This window comes from Babylonia areolata, chromosome 33 (assembly GCF_041734735.1).
Source record: "Babylonia areolata isolate BAREFJ2019XMU chromosome 33, ASM4173473v1, whole genome shotgun sequence".
Lineage (NCBI taxonomy): Eukaryota > Metazoa > Mollusca > Gastropoda > Neogastropoda > Buccinidae > Babylonia > Babylonia areolata.
The window spans coordinates 13,085,196-13,104,061 of NC_134908.1; the positions used below are offsets into that span (position 1 = coordinate 13,085,196).

General features: G+C 41.2%; 1 protein-coding gene across 1 annotated transcript in view; it reads left to right on the forward strand.

The window, feature by feature from the left end:
• The first annotated feature begins 234 nt into the window (after positions 1–234).
• Positions 235–18,866, forward strand: part of LOC143276878 (E3 ubiquitin-protein ligase UBR5-like) — a 222,428-nt gene continuing 203,796 nt past the window's right edge. Inside the window, exon 1 of the mRNA XM_076581534.1 lies at positions 235–417. Within this exon, the coding sequence (XP_076437649.1) occupies positions 356–417 (62 nt within the window). The 5' untranslated portion in view covers positions 235–355. The remainder of the gene's footprint in view (positions 418–18,866) is intronic.

The window sequence follows — 18,866 nt, forward strand, 5'->3', positions numbered from 1 at the left end:
GAAGGGGAAGAAACTCTGCCACTTCTAGACGTCAGATTTGGATGAACATTGATAAAAAAAAAAATGTTATTATCATTTAATGAATCGAATATATAAAAGATTTTTTATTCAGTACATCGTATGCAAATGAGGCCAAGACTATTTTGTGATCTTTTCACAAGTATGGATGCGTAAGATTCGTCAACGTCTCCCAACATACAGCAGAATGCAGCCGCGGGCCAATGAAAACCGTTCATTGCATTCGGCACTGGGCAGCAGCATGGTGTGCCCAACAGCTTGAGAAAACCAAGTGGAGCTCATAGTTTGCTTCTGAATTCATCTGTTTTTAGTTTTGAAACCTTCCATCCATTCGCACATGACTTCTTTACACTTTGTAGTACACCCTCTGCCGGGTACTGATGACCAGCTAAATGACCGGTACGTAAAAATATTATTTATTGCTTTATATATTAAAATATTTTCTCGTCTTCACCGGTGACTGTGTGGGGTGATATTCAGTTTGGCGAAGACTGATGAATGAATTCATAGAATGACATGAACTCAGAGTCCATCTCTTAGCTGTCTCCAATGTATATTGTACTGAACAGCAAGAGCTACGTTCATAGGTGTATTTGGTTTGACAACAAAATTTTGGCTGTTGGAAAGTTCTTCGAGAACTGGGCAAGCAGGTGAAGAGACGATTTTTGTCCAAGGGAGTACAAAGAAGAATCTGGTTTGTGCAAAGAAGAATTTGGTGTATTAATCATCATAAACAGAATTTACAAAAGTAAAAATCTTGGATGGTTTGTAATAACAACAGTATCTAGTTTGTGTTTTCCATCATGTTATGAAAGAGCACTTTGCATGTGTATGTCAGATACAAAACACAACTTAAAATTTTTTTTATATATAAGGACAATCATGTACATACATGTATACACATGTGTGTACACACACACACACACACATCCACGAACATACTCTGAGACAAATAGAACATTCAGATAATGACATTAACCCCTTGAGTGCCCCAGGATGGAAGTTTTCATCCCCTTCTAATGTGCAAATAAGTGTCCCAGGGCAGACATTTTCATCCATGCATTGTGCGAATTTTCCAGTTACAAAGTCATTCATCATTGGCCTCCCATCAGTCACTGAGTCAGTGTTCACCATGGATAAATTCTAAATCATTAATCATGTTTGCCATACTGGTGCGAGTGACAGTCTCTGTCAAACAAGTTGCACCAGTGGGTTGACTCTGTACTGTTTAAACAATAAACTACAGAGGTCCTTTCTTCTGATCTGCTTTTTTTCTGCTGCACATGTCTTTCTTCTCCTGATTTGAGCTGCTTGGTATGAGTCTAACTCCAACTGGAGCAGGCATCTACAAGGTCTTCTTAGTGCTCTGTATCAGTTTCAAAGAGCCTTTAAATTTGTGTAGTTTTTCCGCTTTTTCAGTCTTGGTGGTGGATGGAAAATTGTCTGCAGAATCCACAATTTTTCCCCTCAAGATGGAATGAACAGTATTCACAAGGCATGGATGTTTACCCCACCAGTCATATACTGGAGTGAATGGGAATAAATGTGGATATAGCCAAATTTTTGGAAATTGGAATCACTTACTATAATAAACCTAAGCAGATGCATTTATCATGAAAAAAATATTTAACGAAATTATTCTTCTGTGTCTACACAAAAGGAGATGGCCACATGTTTTCTCTCCTGACGCCATCTTGAATTTTGACATTTGATGCAGCAAGTGCTCGCCAACTTTTCCTGCAATATGACTTCAGACGACTCTCTCTCAGAAAATAAACCTTTGATAGACCTGGGAGCTACAGGATGCTATGTCTGACAGTGATACAGACAAAGACCCTATCTCCCTTCATCGATTCCAGACCATGGATGACGACTCCATGTGTGAGTGTTTCGTTTTCATCATTTGATCTCAGTTAACTAAAAATAACACCATTACGATACGTAAGTGATGAAAACTGATCACTAGAAATTTTTTGTCAGCTTATTTTTTATGTGTCATTGATCATTTGACAGTCAACATATAAACATAAAAATTATGATTCTGCTTTGACACACCACATGCTGAATCTGGTAGACTGACCCAGTTTCTTCTTGCAGACGAGCAAGTGCTTCAGTATGATAATTCAACACAAACTGGGCAATAGTATGAACTGTATTGATCCTGTGTTGGTTATAATCGTGTGTGTCTGTGCTTTATGCTTTTTTCACATTACAGTGTGTGTGTGTGTGTGTGTGTTTTCCCCTTTGCATACAAGGTTGTGTGTGAAAGTGTGTCAAGTTTGTGTGTTTGTGTCTGTACTTTCCCCCTTGCATATAAGGTTGTGTGTGCAAGTGTGTCAGGTGTCTCTGTGTGTGTGTGTGTGTGTGCGCGCGTGTGACATGGTAATGCTAATGGCAAACTGTGTGTGTGGGGTGGGGGAGTGTACATTATTTCTAGGTGCACAGTTTTATCAATATCAGCTGAAAATTCTTTATTTTTCGCTTTTTGTTACAGGAATGCAGATTACTGCTCACAGAACCCTCTCCCCCCTTTTGAACCAGGAGACTACCTTGGAGGATGTCAAAACAAGGGCTAGCATCAACCAATATTGTTTCAGCCAGTAGACCGAAGACATACTTTCTATGCAATGGAGAGACAACAAAACTGTTTTATTTCTGTCATAAATTCTTACACTTCAGTTACAGTAAAGAGATCCGGCTTTGTTCATTGTAGATCCGAAGTTCTAGAGAAGTTTAGAAAAATCAGTGTCAGACAGCCACAATTAGTCCAAGACAAACAAATGGTGGAAAACTGTTTTCATTTCATTGACATCACACTAGACTGACTAGTAAATGCTTTTCATTTTATTTTATTTCAAGATTTTACTGCTGCTTTTAGAAAAAAATCTCCTAAACATTCCAGAATTACAGACATGATATATATGGTCAATTAGACTTTACTGATGAAGTGATTAGACAGATTGCAAGTCTGGTTGAATATGAAAAAGTTCCAGAAGCATCTAATATAATTATATTCACTAAACATTCCATTTTCTTTAAAAAAACAAAACAAAACAAAAACAAAATAGAGAAAGTATAATTAAAAAAAAAGTTATGCAGAGTCTGGAACGTTGCCTTATGTCAGGAACGCTATAGCGTTTCATCATTTGGAGTGAATTAACCTTGGTCTCACGTGATGATGTTCAGCTAATTGCATGTGTGTTTACACTGAAACAGCATTGAATGGACCAGTTAGCTAATCATAGTAGTTACACTGTGTTGCAGGTAGGCTTAAGTGTTTGTATGTCTTGTAGATAAATTGTACGTTTTCTATGTGGCCCAGAGTCAGTGTTCCTACCAAATTCAAAATGTTTCTACCAAATTTCCTGATTGTTCCAGCAAACACTTGACAGGGGACTGATGCATAAAATCAAATTGGTTTCTTTTAGACATTCTCTTCGTAACACATATGTATCCAAAGAACCAAAGCAACTGTTTCCACTGATAAAGCAGGTCACTTGTTCAGGTGGGAGTGGTTGGTCTATTTTTAGTAACAGTATCAACAAATATATTGTTAAAGTAAAAGTGACTGTAGTTTGTGAATAATTTATATTTTTGTATAGGCATTAGACGATTAGTGTTCACTGTATTATGTTTTGTGTTTTTTCTGCAAAACAAGAAGTCTGTTGTGTACATGACTTATGTGATTTGTAGTAATCAATCAGGAACTGTAGAACAAAAAATTGTTTTTATTCAAGCACTGGACATGTAGTTTTTCAGTCTTTGACACAGTATAGTGAATTTGTTTCAGATGAAAGAAAAATGCTTGCTTTCTCAATAAAAGTTAAAATTGTGAACTTGAACTCGGTATCTTGGATTTTTTGTTCTGGGAGAAAGTGCAAAATACTGAAATTTTGTATTTCTAGGAACAGAGGTCAAAGGTCATCGAAATGACTGTTTTAGAATCTAATTAAAAGATATTTTGAAAGTTTGATTTATTCTGATAAGATTGCTGTATTGCACATGAAGTTTGGTTTGCACATTCAAAAGCATTTTAATTAAGATTGCTGCATGGTTACTTCTAGAAAAGTGAAAAAAACCCTCCAAAACTGTTGTGAGTTAAATCCCTCTTGCAGTCAGCTTTGAAGTGCAGCTTTGGCTGGCCTGTGTCTCTTGCCTGACGCCAGTTTTTTTGTAGAGATGGTCTATATGATAGACATGGCCCAGCCAGCTGAGCCTGTGCTGCCTGAGCAGAGTGAACATGGTTGGGAGGCTGGCATAAGACAGCACTTTGATGTTGGGCACTTTGTCCTTCCATAATATGCCCAGGATGCAGTGGATACACCTCAAGTGGAAGGCATTCAGTAGCTTCTCTTGGCATAGGTTGACCACATGTCACTTCTATAGAGTTGTGTACTGACAATGCAGGCATTGTATACTGCCAGCTTGGTGATGACAGAGTTCTCCCATACTTGAGTAGTAAGGCAGGCGAGTGTAGTTGCTGCTTTTTCAAATCCTTACGTCAATCTCTTTGTCCAAGGAGAGGTTGCTGCTGGTGATCTACTGGAGGGATGTGAAATTTTGTCGTCTTTAGGCTGATGGTTCAGTCCAAAGTCCTTACACGCCTGGGAGAAGTGATCTATCAGGGTCTTGAGTTCCTGCTGTGTGTGTGTTGTGACTGCGGCATCATCTGCAAACAGCATGTCCCTGATCAGGACCACCTGTACTTTTGTTCTGTACTGCTATATGATCAAGTGTGAAGGTAAACGCCCCCTCTTGCACACCAAAGAAGATCCCAAGCACGTTAGGGGCAATGACACAGCATTGTTTATGCCACTGCATATTTCGAATGGCTCAGATGTGCTGCATCATACTGTACTGTCCCCTTCATATTGGCATGGAAGGATTCGATAAGGCTCTGCAGTTTTGGTTGACACCTATCTTTGGTAGGATCTTGAAAAGGCCTTCTCTGCTCACTAGATCGAATGCCTTGGTAAGGTTGATGAAGGCTACGTACAAGGGCATGTTCTGTCGTCTTCATTTCTCCTGAAGCTAGCAGAGGGAGAAGACCATGCCTATCATCAATCTGTTGGCACGAAAAGCACACTGTGAATTAGGTTTGACACATTCGGCAAGTTGCTGTAAGCAAACTAGGACAACAGCTGCATAGACTTGACTGACTATGCCTGGGAGTGAAATGCCACTGTAGTTATTGCAGTCACTTCTCTCACCCTTTTTGTAAGGAGTGATTATCTTGGAATCCGTCATGTCCTGTGGTACTCTGCCTCCCTTCCAACATTGTCTGAGGACTTCTGCAGCAGAAGCAGTAGAGCAGGACATTGTCTGAGGACTTCTGCAGCAGAAGCAGTAGAGCAGTCTTGCAATGCTTGAGTAAGTCTGGTGGGATTCTGTCACTGCCAGGTGCCTTGCCTGTAGCCAAGCTGTCAGTGGCTTTGCTGAGCTCATCCAAGGTTGGTCCAGCATCGAGTTCATCCATGGATGGCAGGCATGGGATGGCATCAGCTGATCAAGGCTGAGGGGGTCACAGTGTTTTGCCTTTAGTAGAGGTCGGAGTAGTGTGTCGCCCATCTCTCATCTGCTCATTAAATCATGTGAAACTGTTTACTGGATAGTGTGTTATTTTCATTTAAGAAATAGGTTATACACATATGCTTTCTTATAGTACTTTGCCTGCTATGATTTTTGAAAAAAAAAATTACCCTCTGTGACTAAAAACATTCCTTTTGCAAATAGTTGTCGCTGAGCATAGAATAGGCTTTGCACTGAAAGCCTTAACAGGGTATGATGATAGGTATGGAATACCATGATTATGTAAAGTCTGTCTCATAAGGAATGATTTTAGATTTGTCTTATTAAATGAGACTGAGTGTGATACATAGAAGAATGCAGTGACTGAGTGAGGTCCATGTTTGTACAGTTGAAAAACTGAAACAGCTCTTCCTCTATGTGTTGAATTTGGGGACACAGGAGAGTATCATCATGAGCAGGAGAGCATGTAGGCCTTTAAGTTTTTAAGGGATGTTCTTGTTCTGAATGGTCAGAAATATGTATTTTGAGATGTGCAATTCCAGAAGCTGAGTGAAACGTTTAAGCAGGCAGATTTTTATTTTTTATTTTCTATTTAACAGGAAGCCAGTGTAAATCTTTGAGAACAGACTAACAATAGTTGTGACTTTTGTGTTTAAAACTAGCTTTTTAATATATATCAAGGAAATTGACACATAACAACCTGATACATGTCTGGAGTGATTGTACTTGAACTGTGTGAAATAGCTGAACAAATTCAGCTTTTTTACTGGAAGTGAGTCAGGTGACTTACTTCCTGAGTTGGACTGTGTGAGAAGCCTTTGTAACCACTGGCTGCGCTATGTTGGTCACTGCCTGTTTCAGTTTTTGTGTGTGTTCAGGTTCTCCTGTTCTGATCTGGACATTTTATATATTATCTGTTTATGCTTCTTATTTCCATTGCTCCAAAGATCAGAGCAGTTTTGGTCGTTTTTATTTGCTTTTGGCATGTTTTGACATTTCATGTTCGTGATATTTGTGTTTTTATTCATAAACTGATACCAATGAATGCTGCTCAATTGACCCTTGCTATATTGTCAGCGACCATCTTTGCTTTGCCTATGCCTTGCTCCACCTTTTCACACGTTTTCATATGCCTAGCCATATGTCAGTGTCCAACCTCTGCATTCACACTGCCACTGTCACCAAGGTGAACGTCGCTGGCATCATTTTTGCTCTCGGGTGTGCAATGGCACATAAACCACGGACTGGACGTTGACATGATTCAGCATATCGTTAGCCTTGGCAGACCAAAGATGAAGAGAGGAGCCAGAGCAGGCAGACTTACTCATTTGTGGGGTTTTCTTCCCTTTACTGATCGGCCAGCTGTTTCTTATGTCAATCCTGCAGTTGCTGTGACTGTCAGTGGCAATTGCTGTGACTGTCAGTGATATTGTTTTGGGGGGCAAGTCATCCGGCATATGCCTGAAATCTGGCACAGAACATCTTGACTGGGTAGTTCCAGGTATGGACAAATTTTGTTTTGGTAGTTTCCAGCATGTAGAAATTTTGTTTTGATTAGTTTCTGGCTTGCATAAATTTGTGTGGCATTGTCGCTGTCTCTGATTTCTCTGTCATGGTTATGTTCAGTGACGTCATTTTGTATGTGATGAAATGTGAACTAAAAAGAAATGTCAGAGAAGTACTCAAAATTCAGATTTGTCAGAACCAGTGTGTCGTTAACTTGCACGTGCACTGATGTCCTGAAAACTAAGGGAGATAAACACATTGCCTCACTCTCTGGTGATTTAGTGATGAAAAGTGCATTCACCAAACATATTTTGTGATAGCATAATATTAATAAAGTCTTTTTGATGAAAAATTACAGAATTTTGAGTCCCAGACCTGACAACGTTTCCTTTCTTGGGAAAATTTTTCACTCGTGCACTTCCGCATGCATGGAGAAAAAAGAAAGAAAAAAGGCTCCCATAGTGGCGCGTGCACACACACACAAACACACACACACAAACACACATATGTCAAAAAAGAAAAACAGGTTGCTTTGTGATCGTTAATTGGCAACACCTTTTGAAAACCCCTGGATGCCTTCCTTGAGATTTGAGCAAATCGGGAGAGAGAAAAAAGTGGGGGTGGGGGTCAGTATGAAATTTTAAAATGATTATGCCAACAACAGCTGTTGCGATGCTACTGCCATTATATCTCAAGACGAAATCGGGGGTTGTGGGGGGAGGGGGGGTATGCGTGAGCACACACACATATACACACACACGCGTGTGCATGCGCACAAAATCACACAGTAACACGCTCGTGGGCATGGGCACTCATACACACACACACACACACATGAACGCACACGTGTGTGCATGTGATCACCATCATCTCGGCCTCAACCCTTAGGCTGCAGACATTGTCACTTTTTTGCAACAATTACTTTGTAGCAATCATGACAAAAAACTTTGAAGCAATTGACTTTGAGTTTGTTTCTGAAATTATGTCAATAAGGATGTGGCAATACCCTTCATGGCTGGCTGCAGTTTAAGTGTACATTATTTAGATCTGGGAATTACTGCTGATATATCAAAGATTCATTTGCATGGAATAATTACTGGTGTTCAAAGCGCCACTTGTCTCTCATCTGGACATTAGTTCAAACTATTCACCCGTAGATTCTACAATCCAAGCCCCCAGGATACTGCACTACAGCTGAGTAAAGAAAAATTGTTTATAATCCCTTTGCACATATATGTATTCATTTTCATAAATTCATCCATACCTTGCTTTCGGAGGACGACTGCACTCGCATACAAAACTGCCTCATTCACGCCTGAATGTACTCCCTTCCCACCAACAGGGCTAAGAATGCCCTCTCTTTGTGCAAGGAAGGACAAGGCAACCCAACTCATTTGCCTACAACAATCACCCATAGGGCTGGAGATGCCCTAACTTGGTACAAGGAGGGATGAGGCAGTCCAACTTAGAGGTGCCACTCTGGACACACATGCCCTTCATTCCTTCCAAGTTTGTAAGGCATCCCTTCTTCCCCCCTTGTCTACAACAACCCTTGGTTTTCACCACTGGTTGTGACAACAGCTCCACACGGGCCCTACATCCTAGCCAGCCCTCCCATGAAGGGGTGTCTATCTTTGCCTTCCAAGTTTTAGCGGACCCGAAAACTGCCCACTGGGCAGAAGACAATCACCCTAAGCCCATCACTTTCACTCCTCTCTAGTAGCAGAAGGCCTGGGTAATAATTGTTTTCCTCTACACTTGGGAGAAAGGCATATTGACGAGGACAAAGCACAGCGAACCGTCCATTAGCCACAGGGGCGTACCTTTCTGCCCACTCATACCAGCACGGCAGATGCCGCTATCAAGCACATTAGTTCGCCCCATCACCTTGCTTGAACAGAGATCCAGCATCAATGTCTCAAACAACTGGCGTTTGAAAGTACTTTCTGCACTTGGTCTTCCCTGCCCGATCCTTTCAGCCTCAACACACAACCACTGCTGGAGCCCCAGCCTTCTGTCAAGGGCTTGTCAGAGGATGACTTTGTTGTCACTTTGGAAGCAAGCACCATGTCTTTCAGACACACGGTTGCATTACAAGTCCCCGTCAACTCCTTCCGGCTTCCTTACATTTCAACATAACCTGCATGGTGGACACATTCATCCCTCCAGCACACAGCAGCTGTTTCCTGATTTACCCATGCTGATTGGTGTCCTCCTAGGACCAATATATGATAATCAGTCGTGTATGACAGTCACCATCAGAACAGCAGAGGAGGCAACTGCTGTCCTGACTATTCGGGCTGGAATTCGATTATACAATTTATAGTACAGAGTGTTTTGCCCAAGTTGTATCCCCAGTCCCTCGATCAAGAGGGCCTTAGGACTTATCATTGGGACGGATCCCAAAGGCTAGTTAGGCCCAAGGCTACAGCACTCGGTCCCAGTGCAATTTGACTTCTAGTCTGAGAGACATAGTCCTTCATGAAAGACTAAGCTGCAAATGATTTCTCTTTGCAATTAAGAAACCACTGATAATACAGCTCTCACTTTGCTGTTGGCCAGACTGAAAACGTATGTCAGATCAGTGATTTGATGTAAATGGCCAGTACAACACATCTTGAGCCACTTACCTCCCTGCCCCTGCCCCACTCCATCCCAGACTTAGTGCGCACCACACACAGCCAGAGGCCTGTCATGGATCCGGTCCCCTTTCTCACTAAAGAACCTTCAGCAAAAAATTTTCCCCATGGAAACCCTCTTCCATTAGGAATTCCACCACAGAATGAGACTCAGTGACCTGCGGGCACATGAGGTGCACTTCCACAGCCTGATCCATCCCAGCCATTGACTGCCGACACCTTTCTGCAGGTTGCTCCAACATGCCACACTCAGGCAGAGAAGCCACCAAGCCTTCTGTATGCCCCTTCGTGATGGTACCTACCTGGGCAATTACACAGCCCTGTCCCAGAGACACCAGGGACCTCAAGTCTTTTGTTGCCAAATGTCTGCCATTCTATGCATAAGCAACATACCAGTGCTGTCATTTTTTGGCAACGACAAAAAAGTGGCGGGGGGAGCGCCCATCGCCTGTCAGCTCGCATGGAGGAACTCTACATTTCTGGCTGTCACGCCTAAGGCAAGCCCAACATGGTGGCCTACCTCTGTCTTGTGCCACAGTTTCCTTCAAACACATATATAACTTCCACTATCGGCCCACAACCGATGTGGAATCATCAGATCAAACCACATGTGCACCTCCTTGCATTGACGCTCAACCGCGCTCAAATGAGACAACCCTATGGGGGTACGTGTTTCCTTCCCTTCTTTTGATTCGAAGGGCTCTCAGTAAAGTGTGGATTCAACACACCGACCCGATTTTCTTTGCGCTACATTTATCAGCACAGCTGTGGTCCACAGACCTCACCCACAATACAGCCACGGACCTCTTCTTTGCCCTCACTAATATCCTTAGGTGACACAGTACACTCTACTTTCATCGAATTCTATTGAGGGAAGTCTATAGCTTTAGGGATGATGGCTCAAGAGGCGTTGCCTCTGCAGTGGCAAGACATCATGGATGCTGCATACTGGAAAAACCCTGCCACCTTCATCGACTTCTACCTGAGAGATGTCGCATGCCTGCTAGATGATGGCTCAACAGGCCATCGCAGCACACAGACAGTAGAACAGGCGAGCCCTCCACCTTGTCGCGCTATTCTGCACTAGTTGGGGCACGGTTAAGTATGTGTAATTAAAAGGAAATTTTCTAACTAAAATTTCGTTTAAATAACATACTTACCGTGACCCAAATTTAAGACGCTCCTGTCCTCCCCGCTTTCTGTTCTCCCTGCTCGCTGCGCTGGTAATGGCATATTGCCGTCAAAAGAGGGCGCTAGCCAGCGGGACAGAGGGGAGGTTACCTACTTCCAGGAGGTTATCGGTCGTAGTACTTTCGTTTTCTCCGCATAGGCGGATAGTAGTTTGCACAGGACAGGAATGTCAGACCCCTGCTGGAGTCTGCACTAGTTGGGTCATGGTAAGTATGTTATTTAAACGTAATTTTAGACAGAAAATTTCCTTTTTGCTGACCGTGAAACCTAACACACACACACACACACACACACACACACACACACACACACACACACACACAGTGACACACACAGAGATCAAATGCCAAGAAGCGCTGGACATATTCGTCACTGAAGATAAACTTACGTAGCATTTGACGTCAGTACTTTTTTTGTGTATTGCGATGTGGTGATTACACCAGTCGATGATGGAGTTACACTTAATAGCTGCAGTATATGTTGTTTAGATCAGGGATCTATAGCTGACATATGGTAATCATTTCGTCTGTTTTACCTGCATGTAGTGTTATGTTTTGTTCAAACATGTGTGTTGTTTTGTTCAAACTGTCATTTGGATATCGGTTCATTTCACTATTGCCATTGTTTTTTTATCATACACACATGCACACACACACACATGCTTGTGCCTGCGCTCATTAACAGACACCACACATACACAAATAGACATTGGCAAACTCCAAGATGGGCACACACATTTTACCACTGCTTTCATACATACACAGATGCGCGCGCAAACGTACATGCATGAGTGCACACACATGCACATGCACATGCGCATGCACACATCATCCACACACTTACAGTTACACGGGCATACACACACACACACACACGTGTGCGCGTGCACATACTCAGTGACAAACACCACAAATAGTAATCCACAGATCAATGCACAAACACACATTTTACCATTGCTCACATACATACACAGATGTGTGCACACATACACATACATGCATGCGCGTTCACACATACACATACATGCATGTTTGCACACACACACACACACAAACACACACACACACACACACACACACACAGAGGCTTGCATTGAAAACAATTCATGCACACACACACACTCATGCACACACACACACACACACATACACGTGAACGTGCACATGCACAACACACATTCCTTCAGGTACTTCCTTTCCTCAATATCTCCAGCTTTGCAAGAAGTGTTGCTTATGGACAGTTGAGAGTGACACTTGCATATTTTTCTTGACAATAAGATACAGAATTGAATTATAGTTAATTTTCATAACAAAAATAATGTGATATGTCTTTTTGCTTTGAATAAAACTGTATTTGATGTTTGTTTTACTATGATGTTTTATACTATTTTTCTGCATTATTAGATCTTTTGCTATACTGGATACTGTAGTCATTAAACTTAAGGTCCATCCATTAAGAATGTTCAGTCCCCCCGTGGGGATGCCGGGGGTCATGCAGAATAAATAACAGACCCGCCTTCTGGAAATTCTGTGCTAGAAATTTCCCCTTTTCTATCACTCTCTTTGTTTCTGCCTTTTTTCTTTGTTCACTGTTGTCTCCTTTTTCTGCCACCCCAGTCCATCCCCTTTCTGTTTTCAAGCAAGCCTTGACATCTTTTTCTCTTTTCTGCAGTCTATGATGTTCTGTCTGTGCTGTTTTGCTCAGGCGATTAGGTAGCAAGATGTTAACACCGGGACATTCTGCAGTGTTATTTGCCTATATGGCCTTTTTTATGTGTTTTTTGTTTGGCTTTGAAGTATTGTTTTTTCTTTTTTTACAATTTTTTGTAATCTGGAGATGATAAAGTGCAATAGCTGGCATCCTCAGCATGGCCTTGTCTTACTTGCCATAAGGAGCTAAATGGCTGGCATACTGTGCCATGAACTGTGTTTTGTGGGGTTGTGTGTGTGTGTGTGTGTGTGTGTGTGTGTGTTTTGTAGATGTGACAGTTTTGTGTTGATGCGGTTGAGCATTTGTATGGTTTGACAGTCCTGATATCGCCCCGTGCGGTCGGCTGGACTGTAAGCAAGAAGAATAAGAATGTTCAGTATGGGTGTCAGATCTTGTTCTTTGAAATGATGTTTTAGTGTTCATAGGTAAAAATCCCTCCTTTTTTCATTTGCTTCTTGATTTTCCCAGAATTCACCATTATTCTCCCCCAAATAACAGTCTTTAGAAAATCTAATAGTATGGTAATCGTGTTCAGGCTTGATGCTCTGTTTTGTTGAGCCTGTGTAATATTTTCAGTCTTCGGTCTGGGCAGAAAAAAAAAAATCAGGCTTGTTCGGGGCACAAAAACAATTTCAGGCTTCATTAGGTCTCCCAGCTTGCACCCATGTATTGTTACATTTTTCTGATCTGTCTGGCATGTCTAGCATTTCTCTGATGTTGCTCCCGCTGTGTGTGATATCAGCACTGCTGACAGTGCCCCTGATGTGTTCTGTGTGTGATGACATACCCACTTCATATGACTATTTGTGTTGCTGCCAACCTCAATCGCCATGTTTATGCTGACTCTTTTACTTCCCATGACTTTGCCCCCCACCCCCTCCCCCTGCCCCCCATCCCCCGATAATCTTTTTCCAAACTGTGATGTTTTCCTTGTGATTGGTTTTGCTCTGCTTCCTTCTCCTCCCACACCTTTCTCTTCTTTCCCATTGTCCTCCACTGCTGTCCTTCCATACTGCCTGACTCACCTGTTTCACCATTAATTTCCCCTCTGCCCCCCTCCAATCTCTTTCATGCCTGTCTGTTCAATGCTCAATCTATCTGCCCAGATCAGAAGACTGACTACATTTCTGACTTAATTTTTGAAAAGAACTTTGAGTTTGACAAAGTATTTATTGTTGAAACTAGTTGAAATCACAAGGTCACGAACCCAAACTAAAACAGTTGATCTCCCCTGGCTACAAAGCCACTTCCTTGACCATCTCATGGAGGTGGCATTGCCATCATCTACAGAGACATTGTGGACTCTGCCCTTTCCTGCTCCCAAAACCTCACCTTTCCACATGATTCTTTTGACGTGCTCAAAGTCACTGTCAGTGTAAATGGTCACTAAGTCATCTTCTGTTGTCTCTATCTTTGTCTTCCTCCTAGCTGTAAAAACCACCTGAAGTCTTCCCTGTTTCATGAAATGAAGAGTTCCAAAAACTTCTTGATCACTAGAATCTTGCTTTGGCATACTCATTTTTGACTCACATGTGTAAACAAAGTGATTTTTTTTAACCCAGTATTCGGTTGTGTGTGTGTGTGTGTGTGTGTGTGTTAAACTTTAACATTGCTATTTTCTCTGGAAATACTTTGTTTGCCAATACCAAAATTGGCATAAAACATAGCATGAAAAAAATGTCAGTCATACCAATAACAGGTTGTAAGGTCTCTTGAATTAAGCCATATTTCCAAATCTTTAGTGGTTTATTTTGTTGAGATGTGTTCCGGAATCTGAATATTTTAAAAACCGCTTTCCACTGAGTTTGGCCGACTAGAAGGTAGGTTGTGTTCGAAGATGACTGGACCTAGTGTTTCTTGTTCACAATTAAAAGGAAAGAAACACAAATTCTGGACAGAACACTTACAGTGATACTAACTACACCATTGAGATGCTTACTGCATGTAGATATTCTTAATTGCACACTGAATTAACTGGAATGAACATAAAAGAAAAATTGAATCCATTGTTTCTTTAAGCCCATTGTAGACTGGTTTGTGCAGATCTTCAGATCTACAATGTGCTGCAGTGTGCTTGAAGGAGATGGCAAGGTCTCTTTTACCCCTGAAATAAAAAGAAATATCGAGATATAATAAAACCCCCCAAAAAACATGATTACAACGGTGTTATTATGACCACTACAGACACATCTATTTATCACAGGAAGAAGAAAATTTCAACATTGCTTTACGTTTTAAATTTAGTCATTTGACGTCAGATGTGCCGCAGCCTTTGGGATTAGTCTGCTTGAATCGGAACTGAACATGTGTGGTTCTGTTTTGATTTTTTTCTCCTAAGCTTATCTTATATCTTATATATAATTTTTAATACAAACAATGCACTTTTCAGCGATTTTTTAAATCTGTTTTTCCTGATTCCTTGACTGGATAAAGGGTGAAGCACAAGTGAGTCTTGAAGGCTTTGCCTGTTTCCTGGAGATTTAGACCTTCACTTTGACTAACAGACTTCCCCTGATATCGAACACCTATGCCTTTCTCTGTCCAACCATTCTCTTTCTCAGCTTGCAATGAAATCAACACTGACCCAGCCACACTTTGGATTGGCTGATCACCCTTGATTCTGTTGCCATCATCATTGCATCAGTGACTGTAACTAACAGACTTTCTTCTGACCATTATGCTGTTAGTGTTATGTTTTTGTTTTAGCTTTTAAAAACTTACCAAAATCCAAAACCCTATCACTTGTTGCATCCTGAAACCTATTAAATTCTCTTCTCAAGCTGCTAAATAACTTTCCAAAATTTCTTCCTGTACTGATGTCTCTACACATTACAACACTGTCCTCTCAACAGCTGGATCAACATGCACACCCCACTACCTGCATGCTGCCTTTCGCCACATGGTACACACAGGATATTTGAATCACAAAACAAGCATCCTCAGTTGGAACACATGCTCTGTTACTTGGAATGGCAGTAGCCATCAGCAAAACTTAGTCCACAATCAAAATCTTTTGAAAACAAATAAAGCATTTGTCCTCATCAACAAAGATAAACTTCTTTTCCTTTCAAGTTCTTGATGCCACATCCATCATATCTATTTAATTCAAATTCAAATTCAAAAACACTTTATTAATCCACATGGAAATTAACGTATGCAGTCACAGGCTCATTGTAGACACCAACATAAAAATGACCATACAATACACTAAAACAAGTCAGATAAAAACTCTCAGTAGCTGACTGAAACAACCCCCACCCCAACACATGCACACACATTAAGGCCAGACACTACAGTAAAGTTCATATCAGAGGTGTTTGTTGCCTTAATTTAAAATGTATTACACTTTGAAAGTATATTTACTGGGAAGTTCAAAACTATTCTTTTTTTGGTGTTTGGACCTCCGGTTGTCATGGAAACAGTCCAAGATGGCTGCCAAACAAAAATTTTTAAAAGCCTAAGCCTTTTTTTCAATTGCACTTAGCCAAAATCTGTTTTTTGATCTAGTTTAGGAATGTTAATATATCTATAGAAGTATGGATAGCTTTTTGGTGTAATGACAAATTTATATTTTTGATAATTTTTTTGGGTCAACGCAGTTATATTGCACCGATTGTTCTAAATAAAATTCAAATAAAACATAACTATACATTTTGTTTCAAAAAAGCAATGCGTACTTTTAAGCACCATACTTTAAAGAAGCACCATGCCAAATTTTAAGGCTCTGTGTTTATTTTTGTGGAAGTTTTAGCCATTTGAAATGTGCGTAGAGTGCGAAAAACAGAAAACCCAGGAAACGGAGAAAGAAGAACAGAAACTTTACTGGTTGAGTGTTGTTCAGCACAAGTGGTAAAAGAGTACAACTTACTCACCCAGCATGTTAATCCTCAGCACAGCAACCACCAGGTAAGAGAAGAAGTTGAAATTGAAGTGTTTTGTGGCCAATAATAATCCAGTTCACAGCTCACATGATGACAAATTCACAAAGAACGTGAAATGGTTTACACAGATTGGCAGACACATTCCAGTGGTCTGGCTTTCCCATACTCCTGTTATGAGAGCAGTTTTAGAGAGCACAGTGGAAGGGGGTACTTACAAGCTAGTGTCCTCCTGCTTGGTAGGCATCTGGATCCCTGGCCTCCTCCTCTTGGTTGTTGAGACGTCGTAGGGTGGCGTACTCCTTCCGCATGATCTTTGCAGCCTCGCTTTCCATGCCTGGGGCATGTGCTTCCTTCCAAGCAGCAAGCTCAGCATCAAGGAGATTTTTTGATTCTGCTAGGTTACATGCACAGTACTTGGAAAGCACACAGTAGTCAATGACAAGACCGGTCAGGATGTCAATGCAGATGCCAACACCATACAGTGATGTGAATCCTCTCTTTTGCCATGTTCCATCATATGAAACACTGATATTGATGACTGGATTTTCACCTTTATCCAGTGCCTCCTGCAGGTCTTCATCGGTCTCTGCATACGCCTGCCGGATTGTAGCTGCCGTGTGTTCTAAGAGTGTTGACCCTCATTCAATTTCAGCAGCTGAAAAATGCATAATGTTTGTGAGATATTTGTGCTGTGCTCACAACTATATCATTTACATAGTTTACTTTCCTTCCTCAGGTGATGAGTCTAAATATCACACACACATACACATATACACATACATAAATATATAATATTGCAATGAAACACACACACACACACACACACACACACACACACACACACACACACACTCTGTGCATAACTTACACACGTAACTGATATACATGCATTCAACCATTCATGAACACACACACACACACACACACACTGTGCATAATTTACACACATAACTGATATACATGCATTCAACCATTCATGAACACACACACACACACACACACACACACACACACACACACATATGGATCATAGTCAAGACTGAACAAGCAAAACTTTGCCTGAGTGACTGATTCAGTGGTTGACAGTGTAATGTTTCACTAGTGGTTATCAGTGCAGGGATGTGTGCACACTTGTGTGTATTTGTACTGCACAGTTAAAGATAAAGATTTTTTTAACTATCAAAAAAACCTCACAAGCATTCCTGTTACTTTCTTGTCATGGGCCTGGAAAGTTTTCAAATGCATGCCTGGTATTCCCATGACAGTGCTGAAGGTTTGAAGAGCAGTGTAGCTGCCACCCAGTTCATGGCTCAGCATGGTCATCCTGTTGTTTACTTCAAAACCTGTATTCTTTTTGTCATTGAATCCATTTCGTGGGGATGAGAATTCGCACTTTTCATAACCACAGCCATCGCAGCACATGGCAAGCTTTGCCGTTTCTTCGAAGCCACGCTTTCAGTTGCTGCCGCATCACATTTGGCCCATTTTGTTTTTGCAGCAGCTATCAAGTGCAATCATCTCTTTCCTTGCTTATGCCGAGGCATGATGAATCCAGGAGATGTCTTAGCTGGCAAAATAATCAACAATTGACGAGAAAAAACACTTTCATGTGAGCGCGATCACAACGTTGTTGTTATTGGACGGCCATTTTGGCTTCTCGACGGAGGGAGCCGAGCGTGCCCGAAGGCTGGTTGAACCCCGCGGAATGAAATCTGATAGGCTGAAATTTCCACTGGTGTCAGTCTCATCAATGAAAGTGCACAGTCATAGAACTCTATGCCCTTATTTGGGAAAACTCGGGAAAGTTCGCGCGATACAGTGTGTGTGTAAAATCGCTCGCAGTGTTTTATAGTCCGTTTCACAACTAAAAGAACCGGGTCTGTGCATTCACAAGATGACGCTGTTTCTGTTGATATGCGATATGATAGGCTTCGGGAAATGAAAGTATATGTTGCTAAGGTGTAAAATCAACACTTTTGGACGATGTTTGAAAAATTCAGACAAAATCAACATCAGGAAGCAACTTTCATCTGCAAATATAACACCTTTTGCGACCGATTTAGTACAAAATATGAAAATGACTATAAAGATTAGATGTTGAAGAAGCAAATTATGCGAAAAAACGAAAATCCCAAAAAATCATGATTTTGGTCAAAATTTCACTACCGTGTCTGGCCTTAAGACAATAAGTATTGCGCAACAATGTATACCGATAGAAAACATCCAGCAAATAAAATATAAATATTTAACTCTCACCCTCAAAAAAAAAAAAAAAAAAAAATCCAACAAATAGATCGTATATAAATGTAAAATGCACACACACACACACACACACACACACACACACATGCACATATTAAGACAATAATGTATTGCACAACAATGTAAACAA